The 23383-nt window shown below is 44.6% G+C and overlaps 1 protein-coding gene across 2 annotated transcripts; it reads left to right on the top strand.

The window, feature by feature from the left end:
- Positions 1-201: 201 nt before the first annotated feature.
- On the top strand, positions 202-7550 carry vrk1 (VRK serine/threonine kinase 1). Of its 2 annotated transcripts, none has more exons than XM_011617844.2 (13): positions 202-348; positions 728-887; positions 997-1052; positions 1265-1334; positions 1538-1625; positions 1784-1892; positions 2264-2356; positions 3222-3354; positions 4158-4278; positions 5426-5484; positions 6294-6463; positions 7021-7099; positions 7221-7550. In XM_011617844.2, exons 2-13 carry the CDS (start codon positions 728-730, stop codon positions 7358-7360), a joined length of 1278 nt encoding a protein of 425 aa, XP_011616146.1. In that variant the 5' UTR covers positions 202-348; the 3' UTR covers positions 7361-7550. The 2 variants fall into 2 exon arrangements, with proteins under 2 accessions (XP_011616146.1, XP_003976868.1); XM_003976819.3 differs by having other exon boundaries at positions 7218-7550.
- The last annotated feature ends 15833 nt before the right edge of the window (positions 7551-23383 follow it).

The following is a 23383-nucleotide window of genomic DNA, read 5'->3' as shown; positions in this document are numbered from 1 at the left end:
GTAAGGAGAATACCATCGAGTTTTCTATCTAAAATTAAGTCATTTACTATAAAAGATTTGTTTAAAAGGGAGCGCACGTTCGGCACGGACATAAAGATGGCCGTGCCGAACGTGCGCTCATCATGTCATGTAGGTGGACATTTATGGTCCAAGTCCAGTCAAACATCCGTTTCGAGTCGAAGTGAACTCGAGGGTCGTTATTTCTTTCTTTCCTGCGTCATTTTTGTCAACGACATCAGCCAATCAGACAGCAGGTTCCTCTACGTCACTTCCAGGACTCGCAATTTGCGGGAAGTTTGTTCCTCACAGAGACTAAGTATTAAATCGTCAACGGGCAACTTTTACAAGGTGTGTATTTATTTTGTGCTCTGACAAAACGCTTGGTACTACATCCCACTCGGTCGCAGTTTATTTAATATCATGAAGCTGCCGTAAAGTAGCAGTGCTAACGGGGTTAGCATTAGAGCTAATAATCGTTTATAACGAAATGAAGTTACATTAGCTGCTTTGGCGCTTTAGTTCAGCGCGATGGTATGACAATAGGTGCTAGGTTAGCATGAGCTCTAGTGCGTGAATGCACCGGGAAAAAACGACTCTAACGTCTGACTGATTTATTCATATAGAAACGGTAACACGCCAAACAAAATGACTCACAAATCAAGGCGGTTGTAATCTTGAGCATTGTCGGATACCCCAAATGTTGTATGTTGCCGATTTTCCCTTTCAGATGCCCCCCAAAGTCAAGCCAGGAGGGAAAGGCAGAGCTCCGGCTAAAAGACAGCTGGCGGAGGAGTTTCCCCCCGGGGAAGTCCTGACAGACACCCAGAAACGGTCTTGGAAGCTGGGGCACCCAGTTGGCCAGGGGGGGTTTGGACTCATATATTTAGGTAACCTGAATGCTGCAGAGCCATCCTTGGTATTAACCGTGGATCTTAAACAGATCGAGGAAGTGCACGTTCATCAGGTTCTTTAAAAGAGCTTCTTTTCTTTTTCCAGCGGATGAAAACTCTGCAAAGCCAGTGGGGGCAGATGCTCGCTATGTGGTCAAAGTGGTAAGAAGCCTGTTCTCTCCATTTACCCCTCTTGAACATTGCATCTGTCAGCATCCACATTAGCGGGTTAGGGTTAGTTTGTGAAGCTATAAAAAGTAAAACATGGTAAACGAAGAAAAACTACCCAATTATGATTCCAGTAGTAGACAATGGCTCACTTGGCATTGCTGGTTAAGTTGCCGTTAAATTTATGTTTCACCAATGTTCCCCAGGAGCCCAGTGACAACGGACCTCTGTTCTCTGAGCTAAAGTTTTACATGAGGGCTGCTAAACCGGAGCTGAGTAAGTGATTTTTTTTTCTGGCCCCAGATTCTCTATGAAGGCAAACAAATAAAAGAAATTAATCTTTGTCCATTAAAAAAAGACCTTAGGATTAGGTGCTGTATTACTAAGACAACAATATTGCTGGTAAATACCGTATTTGTCCTAGCAGCTAGCAGCCCCCAAAGTGAAGCATTTCTGAAAGGGTTCACTCTGTCCTGCAGTTCATGCCTGGATGAAGTCTCACAAGTTGAAGCATCTGGGAGTTCCCAAGTATTGGGGTTCAGGTCTCCATGAGAAAGGAGGGAAAAGGTGAGGCATGCCTGGTCGACATGGCCACATTTGATCAACCCTCAAACTGTGTCCTCAGCTATACATTTGGGATGAATGTATGTAGCAGCTTCCTTTTTTATTGCTGTAATAATAGCTTCTATTCATTCATGGGGCTAAGTCTTGCGTGCACTTTGCAGGTATCGTTTCATGGTAATTGACAGATTGGGCACAGACCTGCAGAAGAGGTTTGAAGAATGTGGAAAGAGATTCCCCAGGAAACTGGTGCTGCAGCTGGGCCTTCGACTGGTTGGTTACTGCGTGACTCTTTTCCCTTTAACCCACAGTCAACGAGCGGACAGCTGGTTGCTGTCAGGCGGCTGCCATCAGTAGCATGAATGTACTCAATGACTCCTCCCTCACATGAAGGCGATGTTCATTTAAACAGTTGTGGTGATGGAACTGTCATGTCGGACTGGCGTAGGAGCTGTTCCTGAGTCTTGACCTGTTTCTCAAAAGAGATTTCCCACTCTCACCATGCGTCTTCACTCATTCGGCCAGTGATTGATTCATTGTGTGCATTGACTGAGCCTAATTGCCTTTTATGATTGACCTATTGTGGCCTTTTTGGTGTTTGTATGTTACCCAAACTAAGTGTGGAAACACTTTGTCTTGTGCAGCTGGATATTTTGGAGTACATCCACGAACACGAGTATGTACATGCTGACATTAAGGCCTCCAACCTCATGCTGAGCTACAGTGACGCAAACCAGGTTAGTGTAACCATGGTTATAGCAATATTATTATCTAGGGTGATTAATATGACCAAGCCTTAGAATTAGGTCAAACTTTACGATTCTGCCCTCGGTGATTTCATTAAAGTTTGATTTGACACTGAATCTTTGCCATTAGATTTTTGTTTTCTTGTATTATGACAGAATAATTAATTATTGCTATCTAATTAATCTATGTGTCAAAGCGATGCTGGTCTGCGTCTGTCAGATTCTCTCTTATATTTTTACGTAGCAACGTGGGGACTCTTGGACCGATGGTGTTGTCCTCTCCTCTTTTACAAAATTCCTAGTTGAAATGATCAGGCATGTCACAATTCATATTGGACTGGTTTGCAGTTCATTTCTATGTAAAGGGTTCGTGTGATTGGTGGTGTTTTGGTGGAGCGTTTGTGATGGGAGGCTCCTGCTGTGGTGTTATCCTGGGAGAAGTGTAAGCTGCTGAGCTAACTTCCAGAAATCTAGAAAGAACAGTAAGCTTTACACACATGTCGTAGGTCCTTTCAGATCAGAGGAGGCAGCGAGAGATTCACCACCTCACACTGAAGTCATTCATGGTTGCACGCATGTAAACACAAGGTCAGGAAAATTTTCCATCAGAATGATTCGAATCAGATTGCAGAAAAATATGCATCACCACAAACCAGGAGCCAACAGATGGAGATCAGACTCTGGTGACCAGGACTCCACATAGGTCTGAAGTCTGTCGGCACCAATCGTGATTCGACAGAAATTTCTGTTTAATGAAGCCTGTTCATCTTTTATTCACCCTGTATTCCAACTGTTTGTGTCCATGTTCTCATTTCATTTCTTTTAGTTTACTCTCTCTTTTATCTTGTTTTTTTAGGTTTACTTGGTAGATTATGGGTTAGCTTATAGGTTTGCACCTGACGGGGTCCAGAAAGACTACAAAGAAGACCCCAAGAGATGTCATGATGGTACCATAGAGTTCACAAGCATTGATGCACACAAAGGAGCATGTAGGTACAAACACACACATGGTCCTCTCATCAGAAAACCATATAACACAAGCAACCATGTGGGAACCCACCAGTCGACACCTCTCTGTTCTAAAAACAGATTCTCCCTTCAGCTCATTCTCAATCGTTACCTGGAACTATTTAACCTTACTATCTTTTCTGACTTAGATTTTATCTGTGGAGAATCAGAAAATTGTCCATTTGTTGAAATGTGCTTGTTCAAAATAAAATGGGTGCATTAAAGATAATTTAATACATTTTACACATTTCACTCTGTCAAGATGCTGACTTGACTGAGAAACCAGATAATGTTTATAATTTCCACCTGTGTTTGCAGAAAATGTGTTCAACAGAGGTTAATGGGTTATATCGGCTTTAAATAGATAACATTGGATGAAACGGTATTAATCTAAAATTATAGAACTTCAACCACTGCAGCAGCGCAGAAGTAAAGTGTAAAAGAAAGAATAGTGGAATTACAACAACATGAGGGCAATAAATACAGAAATTTAAAAAAGCTGCATGAAAATTGGGTGGATGGAACGAGTAGCAAAAAGAAAAAACATCTTAATTTTGTTTGCCGGCTCCTTCTCTGCTGATCTGTCCTAAGATCTAAAAAAAACAACAACTAAATTCACCAAGTGGTGCATGTATAAATCCACAGGAACAAGCAACGAAAACAGGAAAAAATTCAAAAGGCTGAGGATCTGCTACAGAAGAACACTTGTATTGTGCCAGATTACTTCCTAAATCAGGTGTTTAAAGTTGGAAGAAGATTCTGAGTGTGCTTGTTGTGGTTCCAGCTGCATGTCGGCGAGGTGACCTGCAAATTCTGAGCTATTGCATGGTCCAGTGGCTGTGTGGACGCCTACCCTGGGAGGACAAGCTGCAGAACCCTGTCTATGTCCGAGACTCCAAAATCAGGTACGGGACCCAACAGGCTCTGGATCAGGAGCTGACATCTTGAAAAGTTTCCATTAGGCTGTGAATGAAGGAGGAGAAAGGTTGATAATAGCATGTAGGGTAGAACATTGACTCCACCTATTTTGAAGGAATGCCACCTGCTCCTTTCATGGTCCTCTCCTCTGTTCAAAAAGACCTTACTGTATTTGTGGAAACTTTCTGCTATGTCCTCACGCCGGTACTAACTAACTAACGAAGAAGACACAGAGACCGGCATAACCTTCCATGCGTATGTATTACAATGAGAATGTGCCTAGTTTGACACAGTGAGAGCAGATCTAGCTGTTCTCTGTAGGTCATCATGAGTGACAAGCATAATGTGGGCAGCTCCAGGTAACCGTTGGAGCTTCATCAACTATGGGGTGACATGGGCCCACTTTGGTTGGTTGAAGACAAGACACGACGCCGCTTTCTGGACCGTCTGAAGCAGTCTCACCACACACGCCGGCCCCATTAGAAGGGCACTGCAGTCTGTCAGCGCGACATGTGCCATATATATATATATATATATATATATATATATATATATATATATATATATATATATATATATATATATATATATATATATACACACACACACATATGTGTATATGTGTATATATATATATGTATATATGTGTGTGTATATATATGTGTATATATATATATGTATATATATATGTGTGTGTATATATATGTATATATATATGTGTGTGTATATATGTGTATATATATATATATATATATATATATACGTGTGTGTATATATGTATATATATGTGTGTGTGTATATATGTATATATATGTGTGTGTGTGTATATATATATATATATATGTGTGTATATATGTATATATATATGTGTGTGTGTATATATATATGTGTATATATGTATATATGTGTGTGTGTGTGTATATATGTATATATATGTATATATGTGTGTGTGTGTGTATATATGTATATATATATGTGTGTGTATGTGTATATATATGTATGTATATATATGTGTATATGTATATACAGTATATGTGTGTGTGTGTGTATACGGTATATATAATGTATGTATATATGTATGTGAGTGAGTTATTTCTCTCTTTGACAACACTACATATATGTTTGTCTTTCAAGGAGTCTTGAAAACATCTCTGAATTCATGACCAAGTGTTTCTCCCCACAAGAAAAGCCAGGTATGGGACTCAAGCAAATTTAAAAAATCGAAAACTCTACCTTTTTGACCGTTTTTTTTTGTTAAATACCAGTTGTATAGAAATGGCTATATGGTCGAACTGCGTGGAAACAGCTACTTTAATCAGGATTTAGAGATCATAGATTTAAAGGGGACATAGTTTGCAAAACTCTGAAAGTCTGTGGGCGGTGCCAGTATGTCTGTGGACAGCACAAAGATGCCCTTCGGCGGTGCAAAGATGCACAATCGTGCATTCAGAGTTTGAAGTAACGGCAAATCAATCCAGACGTTCAGAGCAGGGAAACTGGTGTGATTCAACTGTGCTTAATTCTGTTTTTTGGATCAAAGCATGATACCAACATTTCTTATAGACATCAAGGTACCGTGTTAACTTGCATAAAAGTAGCACAATATGTCCCCTTTCACACAATTTAATACAGTTAAAATCCTTTTATGTAGGTTCCTTTTTTTTAAGAGCGAGAATTTGTTTCAATGTTTATTTTCTCATGAGAAATTTAAAGACGGACGTAAATGTGCACTTTTTCCACATATAGTTGACTTCTTGTTGCTGGGCCACTGTTGTCCAGAGAAGATAGATGCTAAATTGTCACATTTCCTCTTCCACACAATTCCCTTTTTCCTGGCTGAATGTCAGGTTTGAGGGACTTCCAAATCAACTTGTTTTGTTCATCCCAACCACTCAAACTACCAATGAGCATTCTGGGGATAATCTGGGTTGAAACATAGCATTTACCTATTGATTGATCCTCACTTGATTGTATATCACAGTTGTGTTGTGCTGAGTTGTAGATGAGATCCAGAAGTTCATAGAGGAGGTGAACTCCCTGGGATACGAAGAAAAGCCAAGATATGAGACGTTGGCTTGCATCCTGAAGAACGGCCTGAAGGCTATACAGGCCAAAGATGATGGCAAGCTGGACTTTACTCCTCCCAGTGGAGCCATATCATCTCCTGTCAAGGTACACGTACACATACGCACATATATGGTTTCACACTGCACTCAACCACGTTCTTTCTGCTATGGCGGATGTCTGTGCAATTACATTGGTGAGGAATGTTAAACTTGGAAATGATGTCACCATTTCCAAGTAAATGCTGTTAAGAGAATCAGACATGTAACCACCTTGATCTGGGCCCTCCGGCCACGGATGGATCCGGGCACGTGATCAGTCACCCACAGATGTGCTCATTCACGCTGCTCCGGGTGAGGAAATCTCCATGTTTAGGGGGTAGTATCATGTTCCCCATGTAGAGGAACGAGCAGTAAACTCTGCAGTCCATCTTCCTCCACCTAACATGGAAGCAGCCATCATCAGCTGGGCAGAACTTTTCTCTCGACGATGGTGTGACTGGTCAGAAAAAAGCTTTCACGTGGCCCCGGTGCTTTGTGGGATTCCCTCTGGTACACTTTCAATGATGACTGTATCACCACAGAACTTCTGCCTTTAGGCCTCAGGGTCGGATCTTCTCCAATTCCCCAGTCAGTCATGAAGGTTCTGTCCTGTTGTCTTTCCAGAAGGCCACCAAAAGAAGGAAGCCTGAGCCTGAAGAGGACAGCAAGCCTGAAGATGCTCCCATTCAGAAGAAAATCAGAGGTTGTTTTCTTACATTGTGACACTTTTGGGTTTCTCTTTGTTTGTGTAGCTATTGACATCACCTTGGTGACAGATACCTCAGCACTAATGACATGGTAACATGGTAACATTTGCTCAGCAGCAGCAAAAGGAGTCAGGAAAAGTCCAAGGCAGGCCATGAGAGCAGGTGGCTCCAAGTCCAGGCTGGTAGAGACGAGCACGCAGACGACGCCCGGGCTGGCCAAACTCTCCAGAGGCAGGACCAAGAAGACCCCCTCCTAACAGGGGTCTGTCTGCCCTGCTCCAGCTACAAAGCTTTACATGCTCCTTTACATGCTGCACTGTATTTAATAGTTTTCATGGCACCTGTAGTAAAGGAGAAATTAATTCTTGAGTTCTAATTCATGGTCCCAGCCATTCACATCCCATCACTTCAGTCAATAAACACTTTGGTCTCCAGTTTGTGAAGGTATTGGGGTCCCTTTTGATTTCAAATGGAACTTTTGAAGCCTTAAGGAGCGCTGCCACTGCTGCCGGTTTCTTTTCAAGACATGAGAGCCTAAAAATCTGTCCTCTTACAACCTCCTACACCTTCCTGATGGGCCCAGACGTGTGCTCGCACATGGCTGCCTCCAGCCCTCCCCCACGGCTCCCAGGCTGACTCTGGGTGTGCCACAGCCAGAGTCCAGCTGTAGGGGGCAGCCATATGTAATGGCAGCTAATGGAGGATTGAGTGGGCTGGAATTGAGGGTAAATAGGAACAGTTTCAGCTCAGCTGGTCGTTTCCACTCAGCATAGCTGTTGTAGCCGCAGGCTGGCTGTGCTTGGTGTGGTCTATGGTGAGATCCTCTCAGCAGTGATCCAAACAGCCCTCACCACATGACCAACAGCTTTGATTCGCTCCCTCTTCCAGGCACTCGATAACAGATTCCCTGGTCAGCCGGCTTCCTTTGTTCAAATTGTCTGTATTTTGGTGGGGTCCAGACAGTTGGCTCACAACAGCACCTGGGCTCCAACAACATGAAGGAGAACAGCAAAAAGTAGCTGATTTAGCTTTTGGAACCTAAAAATATGAAGGAGGTGGAGTGTCAATGACCTTTTTTTTTTTTTGATTAAAACCACCTCAGAGTCTCTTCATCTCATCCTCTCGACCACTTGATCCCTTTTGGAAAATCTCACTGATTCCAATGCGAAAAGTGTGTGTCAAAGGTTACAACCTCATTCACCCAAACCATGTTGAGGAGGCATGTCCCACCTCCAAGTGAGGCCAGCTTGGTTATTGTAATGCTCTCTGCACCAGAGGGAAGGAGGAGGAATTGTGCACACAGTACATGGGCTGATTAAACACAGGTGAGACACGTGAGGGTTAATGGAAGGACGACAGACTGGGAGGACAAACCCTCAGAGCAGCATGGTGCTGACTGGTGTTTCTGAATGGGTCACTGGTCTTGGTGGAGACCAAATCTGAGAGTATGATATGATAAAGTCATGTCACTCCTGTTCTCCTCCATCTGTTGTCACATCTTGTATTGTTTAGCACCTCCTTTCTCACAAAGAGACTCCATCTCCCAACAGACAAAACACACACCTAAACCTGCACTTCCTGGTTCCAAGGTAGTGTTTGGCTGAAGTTCTGCTATGTTCCTCGCCAGCCTGTGTAAATATTAGAAAGCAGCAGGTTCTGTCTGCGGACATCATTATTGGTACTGTGTTCAGTCCGGAGTCATGCTGGGACCGAGCTGCAGACGCTGCTGCCAGCAGACCATGGTTTCTGCAGTGCGTCTGAAAACTGGTCCCATTTGTGAAAGGTCTTTCAGATGGAGATCAGTTGTTGATGCTCTTCCCGCTGAGCTGGAGGTGATCAGCACCAACCTATTAAGCTGTGTTTCCTCTAATGATGATCTAATTCCATCCGTGTGCCCTCTCATTTTCACCAGCTACCCAAAATAATTTCATTTGCATTAAACTCACAATAGATGTTTCATTAAACTACACATCCTCAATAGCCTGCAGAGCTGGACTAACGGGAACTAGAAAAGCTCATATTCCCATTTTAAAACAGTCATGGGCCGGACTGTTCTGCAGCAGCAGGAGCAGCAACGGCAGTAGCAGTTGTAGCAGCAGCAGCAGCAGTAGAAGTAGCAGCTGTTGCAGCAGCAATAGCAGTAGCACTAGCAGCGGTGGCAGTTGCTTCTGCGCTGCCACAGAACCATTGAGCTTCTCTCCAACTTGTCCAGAAGGGAGGTAATTGAGTTAGCCACTGGAAATGGAAATGGATCAGCATGAAGTTGCTTCTCTAAGGTCCCAAATTTCTGAACCTGAAGCAAACATTAGGACAGGCAGCTGCTTTTTTACTCCTCATTTGTTGTCCTACTGATATTTGGCTGCTCGGGCAAAAGCTCCCAAACGTCCTCATGGCCTGAGCGCATGTGCCGCTAGCACATCTGAAGAGTTTGTATGCAATTGTAAACAGAAGCCCTTAAGATTGAAATGCAAATCTTACATTTCATTTCCTTCCATTTCCATTTTTGACTTGATCTCTGAAGCCACAACATACTTTGAATGTCGTGATATTTGGAATGACAAAATTCCCAGAGGAAGGCTGAGATGCTATGTTTTTCAAATAAATGTTTCATGAACATCAAGCACATGCACTTCAAACACAGGCCATGCATTCATTAATAGAAAAAATATTAAGGTTAAAAGATTCATCAAGTGATTTCCCTAAATGTGGCACATTCGTCTACAAGCGTGCGTAAAGCATATGCGCACAGGGAGGGCTGTGTTGTGGGCAGAAAATTTGAAATTGAATCCTCAGAGTGAAATCTCCTTGTAGTGCTAGACTCTGGAGAGCCAGTCTTGCTCATGTAATGGTGGCCTATCTGTGGTATCAGTGTGGAGCTTCCAGCTGAAAGAAGGAGAATCTGGGCACCACTGGTAGCAGAGAACATAGTCCTCATGCATGTTTGGAACGTTCCTCTGTAGAAGCTCTTGTTTATCGCCACGGAAATGTGCACGTTTCACCACCAAGGCCCTCACGTGAGAGACTCACTGCTCTTGTCCTTTTAGCCTGAATGCATCAAACACGGTAGTGTAAACATGAAGACAACATACATTGGTCAGACGGATGAGACTCAAGCTTGAATTTAAAGAGCTTGCAATGAAGTGAGAGCGGTCCAGCAGCCTCCAGGAGACACTTCCCCGGACCACCGGCACAGCTGAGGAAGCTTCATTCCAGCCTGGTCAATGACCAAGAAGGAGTAAGTGTCAGTGCCACTGGGGAGGCCCCTCCAGCATCTCTTCAACCCTGAAACACGGAATGCTGGCACATCCTAACTGTTATCATGAAGTCCAGGGAACTAAGTGAGTTCAGGACTAGTTCTACACCACCTGAGACTCCTGGTCTGTTACACCCTTGACACACTGCAGACGGCAGTTTCCAGGTAGACTCCAAGAATGGAATCTAAGGTCTCTCTTCACCTGCCGGCAGCCTCTCGTCTCGTCTGCTTAATCACTTTATCCCTTCCAGGGTCATGGGGAGTGTCCACAATGGATGAAGTCAGGTCCCCCCTGGATGAGTCACCAGGTTATTGCAGGGTCCTCCATCAATCAATCTTTATTTATTTAGTGGGAGCAGGAGAGTAGGGCATTGTAGGTTTGGTACCTTGCTCAAGGGTTCCTGGGCAGTGCTCTGAAGCTGTCCTGGCACCTCCCCCTACTACGAGAACACCTTCCATGTTTTGTCTGTCCCAGGGCTGGAACCGAGAACCCTCTGCTTCTGAGCCCAGGTCCCACAAGGCTGAGCTACCAGCTTCCTTCCTGCCAGTAGCTGCTACAGATGTTTCTCCTGACTGTCGTGACCAACAATGTCATGATTTCATTTCACAGTTTCATGAAATCTTCAGATAGTAGCTCTGAGCACAGGAAATACCAGCAGAACAAGTCTTCTGGTATTTATCCACTTTGTTACGTTTGCTTAATGGGGTTGGGGTCTGATCTTTGAGAGGACGAGTCCATCATTTCCAGGTTTCAGTTTTCTTCTGTTGTGCACATGGGTCTGATGTCACTCAACTAAGACAAGTTCAACCCCACTGGCTTCCCATTGGCCCTCAGTGTTTGCTGCGGGCCACTGCTCCCAAAGGACTTCTGACAAGTTTTTTTTCCCAGCAGTTTCCTTCTCAATGGTCAGGTGGAGCACTGCCTGAGGCCAAACCCATATCGACACAATAAAGCTCTTGTCATAAGCAATTGTGTCACACATTGGCAACAATAAGAAGTACTTTATGAGGAAGGCGATGAAGAAAGCCGTTTCCTTCTCAAATTCTCACTGAAATAGATGAATAAATGAAGAGGGAAGGGGAGGAGCACGCCACCTCTCCTGAGTCAGGTTTCAACCTCTTCCACCTGTTATTCCTGCCACAGAACTTCACCTTGTGCCCTCTCTCACCCTTTGGTGACCCCGTCTCCCCCCCTTTTCATTATGTCCTCCTCTTCTCTCTCCTTCCTTGCTGGTTCCAGTTGCACAGAAATTGCAACAAAAAGAGATAAAAAAAAAGAGAAAAAACGGGCCTGCCCCCTTTCCATCTGCCACAGCTCCAAGATCAAATGATGAGACTGTGTGTGAGAATAGGGGGAAATTGCAGTGGGGATTTTGTTCTCTGTAAGTGCATCATATTAGCCTTGTAAACCCTTGGGCAGATGTTTCTATGTCTGATCTCTGGGGGAGCATCAGGGCAGGACGAGTTGAAGTTTTGATCCGCCATTCATCTCCCTCTTTGTTAATTTAAAACAAAACTTTTCTTCACTGCTAGCACTAATAAACCTACACCCACGTGATATTCTGGGCGAGGAGCCCCTCTCAAAATATGGCAGTATGGACCCCTACAGCTGTAACTGGTCCATGCTTTTCATGCAACTTGTGGACTAATTGAGTTCATGACCTTTATGAACACCTTATACTGTATTATTACTCATCTTTCAAAGGAAACATTCACCCTTAAGAAGTGTTTTCCTCCTAAAGGATGATTATGGGGGAATACCTCAGACAAGTGCACAATTTACACACATTTTTTTTTCATCAATCATCTGTGTTTGTCCTGACACACCACCCTGGGTGTTTGTCCTAAACTCATTTGTTCTTTCAAAAATATGCAAACAGGACATTTATTTTAACTACAAACACAAGTTTTCATTTTGTTTTATATTAATTATACATTATGAAGATTATGAGTGACAGAGAGTCAAGTCTAAGACTTCGTTATTCCTCCACTGGCTAACTCCATTGTCTCTCTTCTGTCTGTCCTCCTCCTTCTCCTCCCTCTCTACCCAGCTGGCCATCAGCAGGATGGTCCCCCTACATGAGCCCAGTCCTGCTCAAGATTTCCGTCTGTTAAAGGGAGGTTTTTCTTTGCCACTGTTGCATGGTCGGGGTCAGGCCCTGGGATTCTGGAAAGGGCCTGATTGAAATAAGCATGATTTGCTTTTCCATGTTTACTGACGTCATGGCGACTCCTGTTCCCAGTTTTTGTCAGCAGCGTACAATTGTGATGCGTGAAAATCTGAGACGTATCCAATTCAGTACCACATTTGGAGTTGGCCTGTACTGTTCACACTGTGAGAAACAAAGCAGATTCAGGTCACATTTGAGCAAAAATATTGAAAGCAGTGTGAATGTAGCAATAGAGTCGCTGCCGCACTGTATGAGAAGACAGCCTGCCTTTTCTGTTGGACTTTGTTGCAGGACTAACGTTGACATGGCAAACCACTGTCTACTTGTCCCATATTGCCTGACTAGCCTGACAAACCAGGGTCCAGACCAGGATGCAGAGTTGTAGTCTTACACACCTCTCTGCTGCTTCCATAGAACCCTCATCCACCAACAGTAACATATTTAACACTATAGAGGTAGTCGCTGTTCCACGGTTAAAAGTTCACCAAGCACAGAGCAGGGATGATTCCTGTGTAGTTTCTCTGCTTCTCCCCCCATCCCCTCTCTATTTATTTACAGGTATCGCCGCCTTCGGAGCTGCATGGCGACCTCTGGCCCCGCTGACCCATTGTATAGTGTATTTTTGTGTGCGTTTCTGTGCTCTGTGCCTCTCCTCTCCTCTCCTCTCCTCTCCTCTCCTCTCCTCTCCTCTCCTCTCCTCTCCTCTCCTCTCCTCTCCTCTCCTTTCCTTTCCTTTCCTCTCCTCTCCTCTCCTCTCCTCTCCTCTCCTCTCCTCTCCTCTCCTCTCCTCTCCTCTCCTCTCCTCTCCTCTCTCTTTACCCAGCCGGCCATCAGCAGGAGGGTCCCCCTACATGAGCCTGGTCCTGCTCAAGTTTTCTTCCTGTTAAAGGGGAGTTTTTCCTTGCCACTGTTGCTTGTCTGGGGTTAGGCCGTGGGATTCTGGAAAGCGCCTTGAAACAATTTTGATTGTATAAGATGCAATATAAATAAAGATTGATTTGATTTGATTTGAGGGGAGCGGTCAATCACCATAATCTTATTAAAATTAATACCAAAGCACAACTTGGAGAAACTAATATCACAATTAAATGTGGACTGTTAAATATTAGATCTCTTTCGTGTAAATCCCTGTTGGTGCACGACCTGATAGTGGATCATCACATTGATTTATTCTGTCTTACTGAGACCTGGCTTCAGGAGGAGGAGTATTTTAGCTTAAATTAATCTACTCCTCCTACCCATCTTAATTATCATATTCCTCGTGTTACTGGTCGAAGAGGGGGATTGGCAGCAATCTATCACTCCAAGTTATTAATTAATCCTAGACCAAAATATGGTTCCAGTTCATTTGAAAGCCTGACTCTTGGCATCACCCATCTGAACTGGAAGGCAGAAAAGCCACTTCTGTTTGTAGTTGTATATCGGCCCCCTGCTGGGCCACATTCAGAGTTCCTGTCTGAGTTCTCTGATTTCTTATCTGACTTGGTCCTTAAAACAGACAACGTCATTATCATTGGAGACTTTAATATCCATGTAGACATTGTACATGACAGCTTTAGAAATGGCTTCATTTCATTACTTGAGTCAGTTGGTTTCATCCAGCAGATAAACCAACCAACTCATAGCTTCATCCACACCCTAGATCTAGTTCTGACTTATGGTGTTGAGGTAGAACATGTGTCAGTGTTCCCTCAGAATCCACTCCTGTCAGATCATTCTTTGATCACTTTTACATTTATGATTAAGGATTCTTCTATCCTCAGAAAACAGTCTTACTATAGCAGATGTCTTTCAGATAATGCTGTAGCTAAGTTTAAGGAAGTGATCCCTGTGCTAATCCCAGGACCACTGTGTGTTTCCCCAGGGATCAATCATTATAATCTTAGCCCTGCTGAGGTTGACTCTATTGCTGAAGGTGCAGCAACCTCACTGAGAATCACGCTTGATTCTGTTGCCCCCCTGAAAAAGAAAATAGTAAATCAGAGGACCCCCTGGTATAATAAACATATCAGGACCCTCAACCAGAAAGCTCGCAGACTAGAAAGGAAGTGGCATTCTCGTAAAATAGATAGCTATCATGCAGCCTGGAAAGACAGTCTGTTCGTTTACAAAAAGGACCTCCGTAAGGCTAGAACAGATTATTCTTCTTCTTTAATTGAGGAAAATAAGAACAACCCCAGATTTCTTTTCAGCACTGTGACCAAATTAACCTAGAGTCATAGTGTTTTAGATCCAAGTATCCCTTCTTCCCTTAGTGGTGAAGACTTCATGAGCTTCTTCACTGATAAAGTTCAGAGAAAAAGCTAACCAGGCCATCCCAACAACTGGACCATCACCAGATGTGCTGACTGTGGGAACATACAGGTTCTCCAATGAGCCCTTAAACTCCTTCAGCCCTATATATTTTTCTGAGGCGTCATCGCTAATTCAGAAATCCAAGACCACCACATGTCTTTTAGATCCCATCCCAACACACCTGTTGAAGGATGTTTTACCATTGATAGGCAGATCTATACTGGACCAGATCAATTGTTCTTCAGTGACAGATTATGTACCCGGTCCTACAAGGTGGCATTGATTAAGTTGTTGCTTTAAAAAGATCACTGGATCCTGATGTCTTAGCAAACTATAGGCCAATATCCAACCTTCCTTTTATCTCTAAAATTCTAGAGAAGGTTGTGGTGACTTAGTTACTGGAGCACCTGCAGAGAAACAGCCTGTTTGAGATGTTTCAGTCAGGCATTAGAGCTCATCACAGCACAGAAACAGCACTTCTTAAAGTTATTAATGATCTTATAGCTTCAGATCATGGACCGGTCTCTATGCTGGTTCTGCTAGACCTCAGTGCTGCTTTTGATACAGTTGATCACAGCATCCTGTTACAGAGACTGGAACATGTGATTGGGATTAAAGGGACAGCACTAGACTGGTTTAGATCATATTTATCTGATAGATACCAGTTTGCTCATGTCCATGGTGTTCCCTCCTCATACAGTCACGTTAGCCATGGAGTTCCACAAGGTTCTGTACTTGGACCAATCCTTTTCACCTTGTACATGCTTCCCTTAGGGAACATTATTCGGCAGCACCAGATAAATTTTCATTGTTATGCTGATGACACTCAGCTTTATTTATCCATGAAACCAGAGGAGACAGAGAAGTTAGTGAAGCTTCAGACCTGTCTTAAAGCATAAAGTCCTGGATGTCTTCAAATTTCCTCCTCCTTAACTCAGGAAAAACTGAGTGTTTGGTCCTGAACCACTCAGGGATAGATTTGATCACCTCCTTCAGAGCTGTATACTGACCTCCAACCCCGCTGACCCACTCAACCAGCAGCTTATTTAATTCAATTTTATTCAATATAATGAATTTCTGTATGTATATTCTATGCTCTATGCTCTCCTCTCCTCTACGTCTCTTCTACCCCTCTCCTCTCCTCTCCTCTCCTCTCCTCTCCTCTCCTCTCCTCACCTCTCCCCCTCTCCTCTCCTCTCCTCTCCTCTCCTCTCCTCTCCTCTCCTCTCCTCTCCTCTCCTCTCCTCTCCTCTCCTCTCTCTCTACCCAGCCGGCCATCAGCAGGAAGGTCCCCCTACATAAGCCTAGTCCTGCTCAAGGTTTCTTCCTGTTAAAGGGGAGTTTTTCCTTGCCACTGTTGTTTGTCTGGAGTTAGGCCCTGGGATTCTGGAACACGCCTTGAAACAATTCTGATTGTAAAAGACTATATAAATAAAGATTGATTGATTGATTGACTATGGTCAGTTTTTGGAAAAGGTCGGTCTGGTCACTATTACACTAATGGAGGGGTCCTTGGCCCCCTGCCTCATAATCACGGTGTTGGTAGTGCCGCTACACTCCTTCTCAAAGGTTCAGGTTCTCAGCCATACAGCTGTTAAAAAAATCCATGGGTAGCAGGCAAGCATAGCTTGTTCTTTCAGCTCCATCATTATTCAAACCATATGTCTGGCAGATGTTGGAGAGAATTTGCCCTCTGGATAGTCCAGTGATCCCTTTACTTAACGAGGTTAGGATTATTCAGATCACATTCTCCAGCCCCCTTGCCCCTTCCCGAGGGGTATAGATAGCTATCTATGTGAGCCTGCATTGGCTGATGGTTGGCTAATTTCAAGTTGACAGAAAAAACAAGCTGTAGCTCTTAACAGCATAATTCCCAGGCGTGATGCTGAACCCAAACGGCCTACCTGCCTACCTGCCTACTGGAGACCTGCATCGCTGCATCTTCCTAAGAGGTCAGTGCCAGCTCCACGGTTAGAGCTCCAGCCAATTAAACATTTGTCTGGTGGAAACCCACGGCACTTGGCTTGGAACGAGGGATCAACACATAGCTTCCAGAAAAGCTCAGCACCTTGGCAGAAAAAGCCTCAATAGTCCAAGCTTTAGGATTGACAGTCTGTCTGCGAGTCCTTCGTGTGTCCGCTTTACTCCAAATAGTTTTGAGGTTATACTGCATCCACATGCTTACATCTAATAGTTCTATGCTGTTTGGACTTTTAAATTTCTCCCTACTCCATTTGCTTCTGAGAAGCTGACGAGGTTCTTTTAGCCTGTGTGTAAATAGGCCGCACCTAAGGTTTGTGTTTATGTGGCACGTTGTTTTTTTGGTTACTATAATCCGGCCAAGGGCAAAGCACTGTCCAAGCAGAGTCTTTCCGCCTGGATTGTGGCGGCCATTTCCTTTCCCCCATGGTGTCACGGTGCATTCAACCAGAGGTATGGTGACTCCTCACAGGTTTTGTTTAGTGGGGTATCTCTGGGCAATATCTGCTCTGTGGCCAGTCAGTCATTCTTGTGATTTTTGTTTGGTGACAGCTGCTTTGGTGGCTCACTCTGCCATCTCTGTTGGGCCAGAGATACACTAGTGTGTTGATGGTTCACTCTAGTATGGTAGCTGCTTTGTGGGATGGGCATACATGTACCAAACAATATTTGTGGTACCAAAAAGGCCATCGAACTGAATAATTATTGTCACAACGAGGTAATTTGCCTAAAAAGACATGAACAGACATCTCTTCAGCAGGCCATGCGAGGGCATGATATCTGATGAGTTGTACCCCATTTAAAGGTTCTTCTTCAGGGAACAGGAGTTAGAGTCATACCACTTTGTTCTTTTCTACAATAAACGGAAGATAGAAAGCTGCAGGGCTCATCATTCAGGATCATATTGGGTTGTCAAAGCTTCAATCTGCTGGGATATCTGAGCTGGGGTGATGCACTCTTATTTTTGTGGTTTGAAGGAGATAAGATGAAAATGGCCTCCTGTCTTTATTGGGTTTTAATGAAGCAGGGACAAAGGGATTCCGAAGCATCTTCCTCTCTCTGTCTGTCTGTCTGTTCAAGTTTACCTTTGGTAAAGGTGTAAAGGGTGGAGTGGACCAGCCCCCAGCTACACACAGAAAGTCCCCTGAGTGGGTAAATTGGGGCGGTCCTGGGGTTGTGTGGCAATCCAGCTGCAAACACTGTATTTGGATAGTGAATGCTGTTGGTTCCATGTTAATTGGACACTTGGGCCCATATGATGGCCAAGGCTTGATAGGTGGCAAGGGAGAAAAACATGGGGACACATGTAGAAACAGCACAAGCAGCATACGTGCACACAACACTGGGACATGCACACATGCTCCTCCTTTACTTCATTCTTTCCATCATTAAGAACTTGTTGAAGAGCCTCCTGTGGGAGGAGGTGTGCTGACTCACACATGTGTGGATGTTACACATGTTATTGCTACAGACATGAGTAAAGGTTGCATGAACATGCGCTTTGCCAGCACCAGTCAGCAGCCTGCAGTCTGCTTGGTGTTGGTGTTGCCAGTAAGTAGCTCAAACTGTGCGTTGTGCTTCCAGGTTCACCTCCCTGGTCACTTGATTTGGAGCCATGCTAACCTCTGAGCTGCTGCAAATGTGAAGCGTACTGCCAGAAAACGCTAAACCAGTTAAAGGGTGTAACTTTTAAACCCCCTGTGGCAGTAGCATGAGCAGTGTGCAGGTTGGTCTAAAAGATTGCTCACTGCTCTCATTCCACTCTCACCCACAGCCAGAAGAGCCCGTAATAACTCCTTCCTCACTGTAGGGTTCGTTCAGAGCTATCTGGTTTCACTAAAACTATGCTTTAGTTAATCATTGGATAGTTTTAGCTGACCTACATGAATTAAGGTTATGCAATTATATTAATCAAATTTATCACTGGAATATTTTGTTTTCTTGACCACTTCTGTTCTGGTTGATGATTTTCTTCTTTGTGTTTGCATGAATCAACAGTCTGTCTCACTCTGCTTCACTCAGTCTCACTCTGCTTCACTCTCTGCCTCACCCTCTGCTTCACTCTCTCTCACTCTGCTTCACTGAGTCTCACTCTCCTTCACTCTGTCTCACTCTGCTTAACCCTGTCTTGCTCTGCTTCACTCTCTGTCTCACCCTCTGCTTCACTCTGTCTCAACCTCTGCTTCACTCTCTGCTTCACTCTGTCTCACTCTGCTTCACTCTCTCTCTCACTCTGCTTCACTCTGTCTCACCCACTGCTTCACTCTCTGTCTCACCCTTTGTTTCACTCTTTCTCACTCTGCGTCCCACCCTCTGCTTTACCCTGTCTCACCCTCTGCTTCACTCTCTGTCTCAGTCTCTGTCTCACCCTCTTCTTCACTCTTTTTCTCACTCTGTGCTTCACTGAGTCTCACGCTCCTTCACTCTGTCTCACTTTGCTTAACCCTGTCTTGCTCTGCTTCACTCTCTGTCTCACCCTCTGCTTCACTCTGTCTCAACCTCTGCTTCTCTCTCTCTCTCTCTCTCACTCTGCTTCACTCTGCTTAACTCTGTCTCACCCACTGCTTCACTCTCTGTCTCACCCTTTGCTTCACTCTGCGTCTCACCCTCTGCTTCACTCTGCGTCTCACCCTCTGCTTCACTCTGTCTCACCCTCTGCTTCACTCTGTCTCACCCTCTGCTTCACTCTCTGTCTCAGTCTCTGTCTCACCCTCTTCTTCACTCTCTTTCTCACTCTCTGCTTCACTCTGTCTCACTCTACTTCACAAAATATCATTCTTTCATTATCATTAAAACAGTCTCTCGAAGTGCCTTTTTTCACCTGAGAAAAGATCAGGAAACTACTTACACAGCAAGATGCTGAAAGGTTAGCCCATGCATTTGTTACTTCCAGGCTGGACTATTGTAATTCTTTATTATCAGGGTTTCCAAACAACTCTTTAAGAAGCCTCCAGGTGATCCAAAATGCTGCAGCTAGAGTTCTGACAGGTATTGACAAAAGAGATCACATTACTCCTGTACTGGCGTCTCTTCATTGGCTGCCTGTTAAATTTAGAATAATTTTCAAAATCCTTCCTCTGACCTTACCATTGTGTATTTTTGTATGTGTTTCTGTGCCCGTCCTCTCCTCTCCTCTCCTCTCCTCTCCTCTCCTCTCCTCTCCTCTCCTCTCCTCTCCTCTCCTCTCCTCTCCTCTCCTCTCCTCTCCATTCTATCCTCTGCCTGTCCCCCCCCTCTCCTCTCCTCTCCTCTCCTCTCCTCTCCTCTCCTCTCCTCTCCTCTCCTCTCCTCTCCTCTCCTCTCCTCTCCTCTCCTCGGCCATCAGCAGGAGGGTCCCCCAACGTGAGCCTGGTCCTGCATGAGATTCCGTAAAGCACCTAAAGCACTATTTTGATTGTATAAAGATGCTGTATAAATAAAGATGATTTGATTTGTTTTAAGTGAAATTCATGATTTGGCCGATGCAAATCTAAATAAAAAAAAAACTTAAAGAAAAAAGAAGGATTTAAAAGCTAAAAAAAACATCAATAGAAGTACCATGATAATATTTTTATGAGTAAAATGATCACTATTAGAGGAAAAAAGAGAGCCCAATCAGGAGTCATGTCCCTACAGCTGTTAGAACCTCATCAGATATGTCTTCTGTAGAATCATCCAGAGGCTCCAGTTAGCCTTTAAAGTTACAACATTTCTGAGATGTTGGCGCACTGTATTAAAAGGCGCAGTCTCAGTTATGGGTGCTATTTCTGTATTTAAAACATACACAAGGCACACCGTATTATTAGGCGCATGCTGAAACATACAGTAAAAAATGACAACGGAAGTAAAATAGTGAGTTTCGACACATTTATTGAACAAAATATTCATTCTTCTGCCACAAAACCATCAAAGTTTTCATCTTCTGTATCTGAATTAAACAGCTACACTATTTCAATGTCCAACATCCCGAATTCCTCTTCTTAATCATCTGAATCGGACTCACCGACCGGTTCCGGTTCAGCGTTGATTTTGTGAAAGCTCTTACAATACATGAAGACGGCATCATAGTCCATGCGTCTACAATCCACCCGCATATGGTGGCATAACTTGCCTGTCGCTGCCTCATAGTCTTTGTGAAGGAGTGTTCGCCTTCCGTCATCCAGTGCTCTGTCCGTTTCCGTGGCAGCCGGGAACCACAGTGAACGACGACTTCTCGTGCCCCGTTGTGCGTATCGCCACCGTGCTGGTCCCTTTTTCTCCACTTTGTTGGTCAAAGGGATGTCAAAAGTCAGAGGGATCTCATCCATGTTGGTGATGTGGCTTATCTTGTTGCGGCAGTAGGTGCGGAAGATGGCCACCCTCTCCTGGTAATCCGCGGGCAGCCGCTGCGCAACAGTTGTCCTCGCGCGTATGGAGAGATGCCGCTGCCTCATAAAGCGAAAACACTAAGATTGCTCGATTGCCATTTTCAGCCGCATATTCGATGGCCTGCAGTTTAAAGTAAGCCTCATTCATATGTGTCTCGCTTGACCGGCACCATTTTAGGGGATCCTTACGCGTAGGTGTGCTGCTAATCGATTGGGGCTATGATTTCCAGATGGATTTACACCCAAAGGTGTTTTTGTTTCACTCTGTGATGTCACTCTTGCAATATTTGGAACAAGAACTGACAAATGTCAGTGCCCGCCTTCATCAATGCTCTGAGGTGCTGTGTTTCTGTGGCTGCGGGTGCCACCAACAACCACCGAGACATGAGGCCCCAGGTCAGCCGTTTTCCTAATGGCGAGGAGCTTTTATTCATTGGCGTAAAGTTGCAGAGATTGGAAGCATATTGTCAGAATGATGCTGTAAAGCTGTTCCAGCATTTGTGCGTCCCAGGCACTGGCCCTCCTCAGGAGACAGATGTAGGAAACAGAAGCGGGTTTAAAATGTCACCCCCGTTAAGGGACAGACTGATGTGCAGCTGCCTCAAAGGCAAAAGAAGAAGCGTTGGCTGTGTGGCGACCGTTGTGACAACAAACACCTTTCTGAATGCATTCACTTAGTGGTAGAAGGCAAGATTGCCATCCGGCCAAGTGGCCCCACCTGTCCTGTTCCCTGTCCAGGATCAACAGGTGCGATTCCCTCTTCCTCTTCACTCTGAGCTATAGCAATAGAGGTGATCCCTAAACCTCTAAGAGGAGGTCAGCCACTTAAAATCCTCCTTTGATGGGAGACTTATTTGATCAGGATTGTTTCCCCTGCTAACATTTTGGTTTGTGGAGAGATTCCAAATCATTAGTTGAGGCTTAATGTCTGTGTAGATTCTCAGTCATCCAGGTCATCGTTATCCAAGGTAGTTTTCTCTGTCGACTGGACTGTGTTTCTTCTCTGTGAAGACTTTTCGCCTTGTATCCAGAAGGCTTCTTCAGTTCTGAACTCGCTGGGGACCGAGCTTGAAAATATAGCCCCTGGGATCATTGCCATGTTAATGATCTGAGTGGTCACCTGAGAGTCGTTGGTAGGGTCGTTGGTAGGGTCGTTGGTAGGGTCGTTCACATAGTTTCAGTTGAGGCCTCTCCCCTTTGTCTGCTGACTCACATGGTAGTGAGTCACTGGGTCTCCTGGAATGGTGTGAATGTTTGGTTTGTTGGTGGAAGGAGTAGAGGACTGCATTGTACGTGGGTGATAGAAAGTGCCTCAGCCCACCACCTCTGTTTAAGGATGGTTTTTCCAATTTGACATGGATGGCTTCCTCGACATGGATGGCTTCCTCAAACCAGCGGTCTTCTCTGGCCAGTATCAGTACTTGGGTGTCCTCAAAGGGGTGACCACTCTCCTTTAGATGTAGGTGGACTGCTGAGTCCTGGCCCGAAGAGGTGGCATGTCTGTGTTGTGCCATTCTTCTGTGGAGAGTTGAGGCTTCCTGAACTGCATCCATGTTTGAGAGCACTGTGTCCATGTCCCGCTATCATTTGGCATAGCTGCAAAGTACATAGTGTTCACCTGGGGTCTGTACACATGGCTGTTGTAGACCTACGTGCATCCACAGTGTCCTGGGAGAGGATTTCCCTGTGTCTCAGCTTAATGACAGCCTAGAGAGTGGGAGTTTTTATTCTGGACTCTGGGGTCAGAGCAAGTGTGTTTATTGGCTCTGACTAGTCACTTAATGGTGCTGGCTGGCATTGTGCTTAACACCCACCAAACTGTCAAGGCTGCTTTGGGCCACAACTGGAGCCAAAGGGATCATCATAGCACACACTATAAATACACCCATGACACAGTGGTCATTAGTTCACATGCTAGCAGGCTTCTCCACAGGGAAACACACACATGCAAGCATGAGCGCACAAAGGTCATGCAAACTGTGACTTATTCATAAACTCTGACTGACTGTTCGAAATGTTTGTCTGGTTTTGGTTGTTGAATCACAGCATCTGGACTGTTGGAGTTCCATGAAGACATTTCACCTCTCAACCAGGAGGCTTCATCAGTTATAACTGAATGTTGGGGGGTTTCAGATACTCTCCAGGAGCCATGAACACATTTGGAACTTCAGCCACCTGGGTGTTGGTTGTTGGAAACTTCCCCTGACACAATGTGGTTGGTTAGTGGCCAAGTTT

Source organism: Takifugu rubripes, chromosome 2 (assembly GCF_901000725.2).
Source record: "Takifugu rubripes chromosome 2, fTakRub1.2, whole genome shotgun sequence".
In the NCBI taxonomy this organism is placed as follows: Eukaryota; Metazoa; Chordata; class Actinopteri; order Tetraodontiformes; family Tetraodontidae; genus Takifugu; species Takifugu rubripes.
This window is presented reverse-complemented; position numbering and strand designations above follow the sequence as displayed.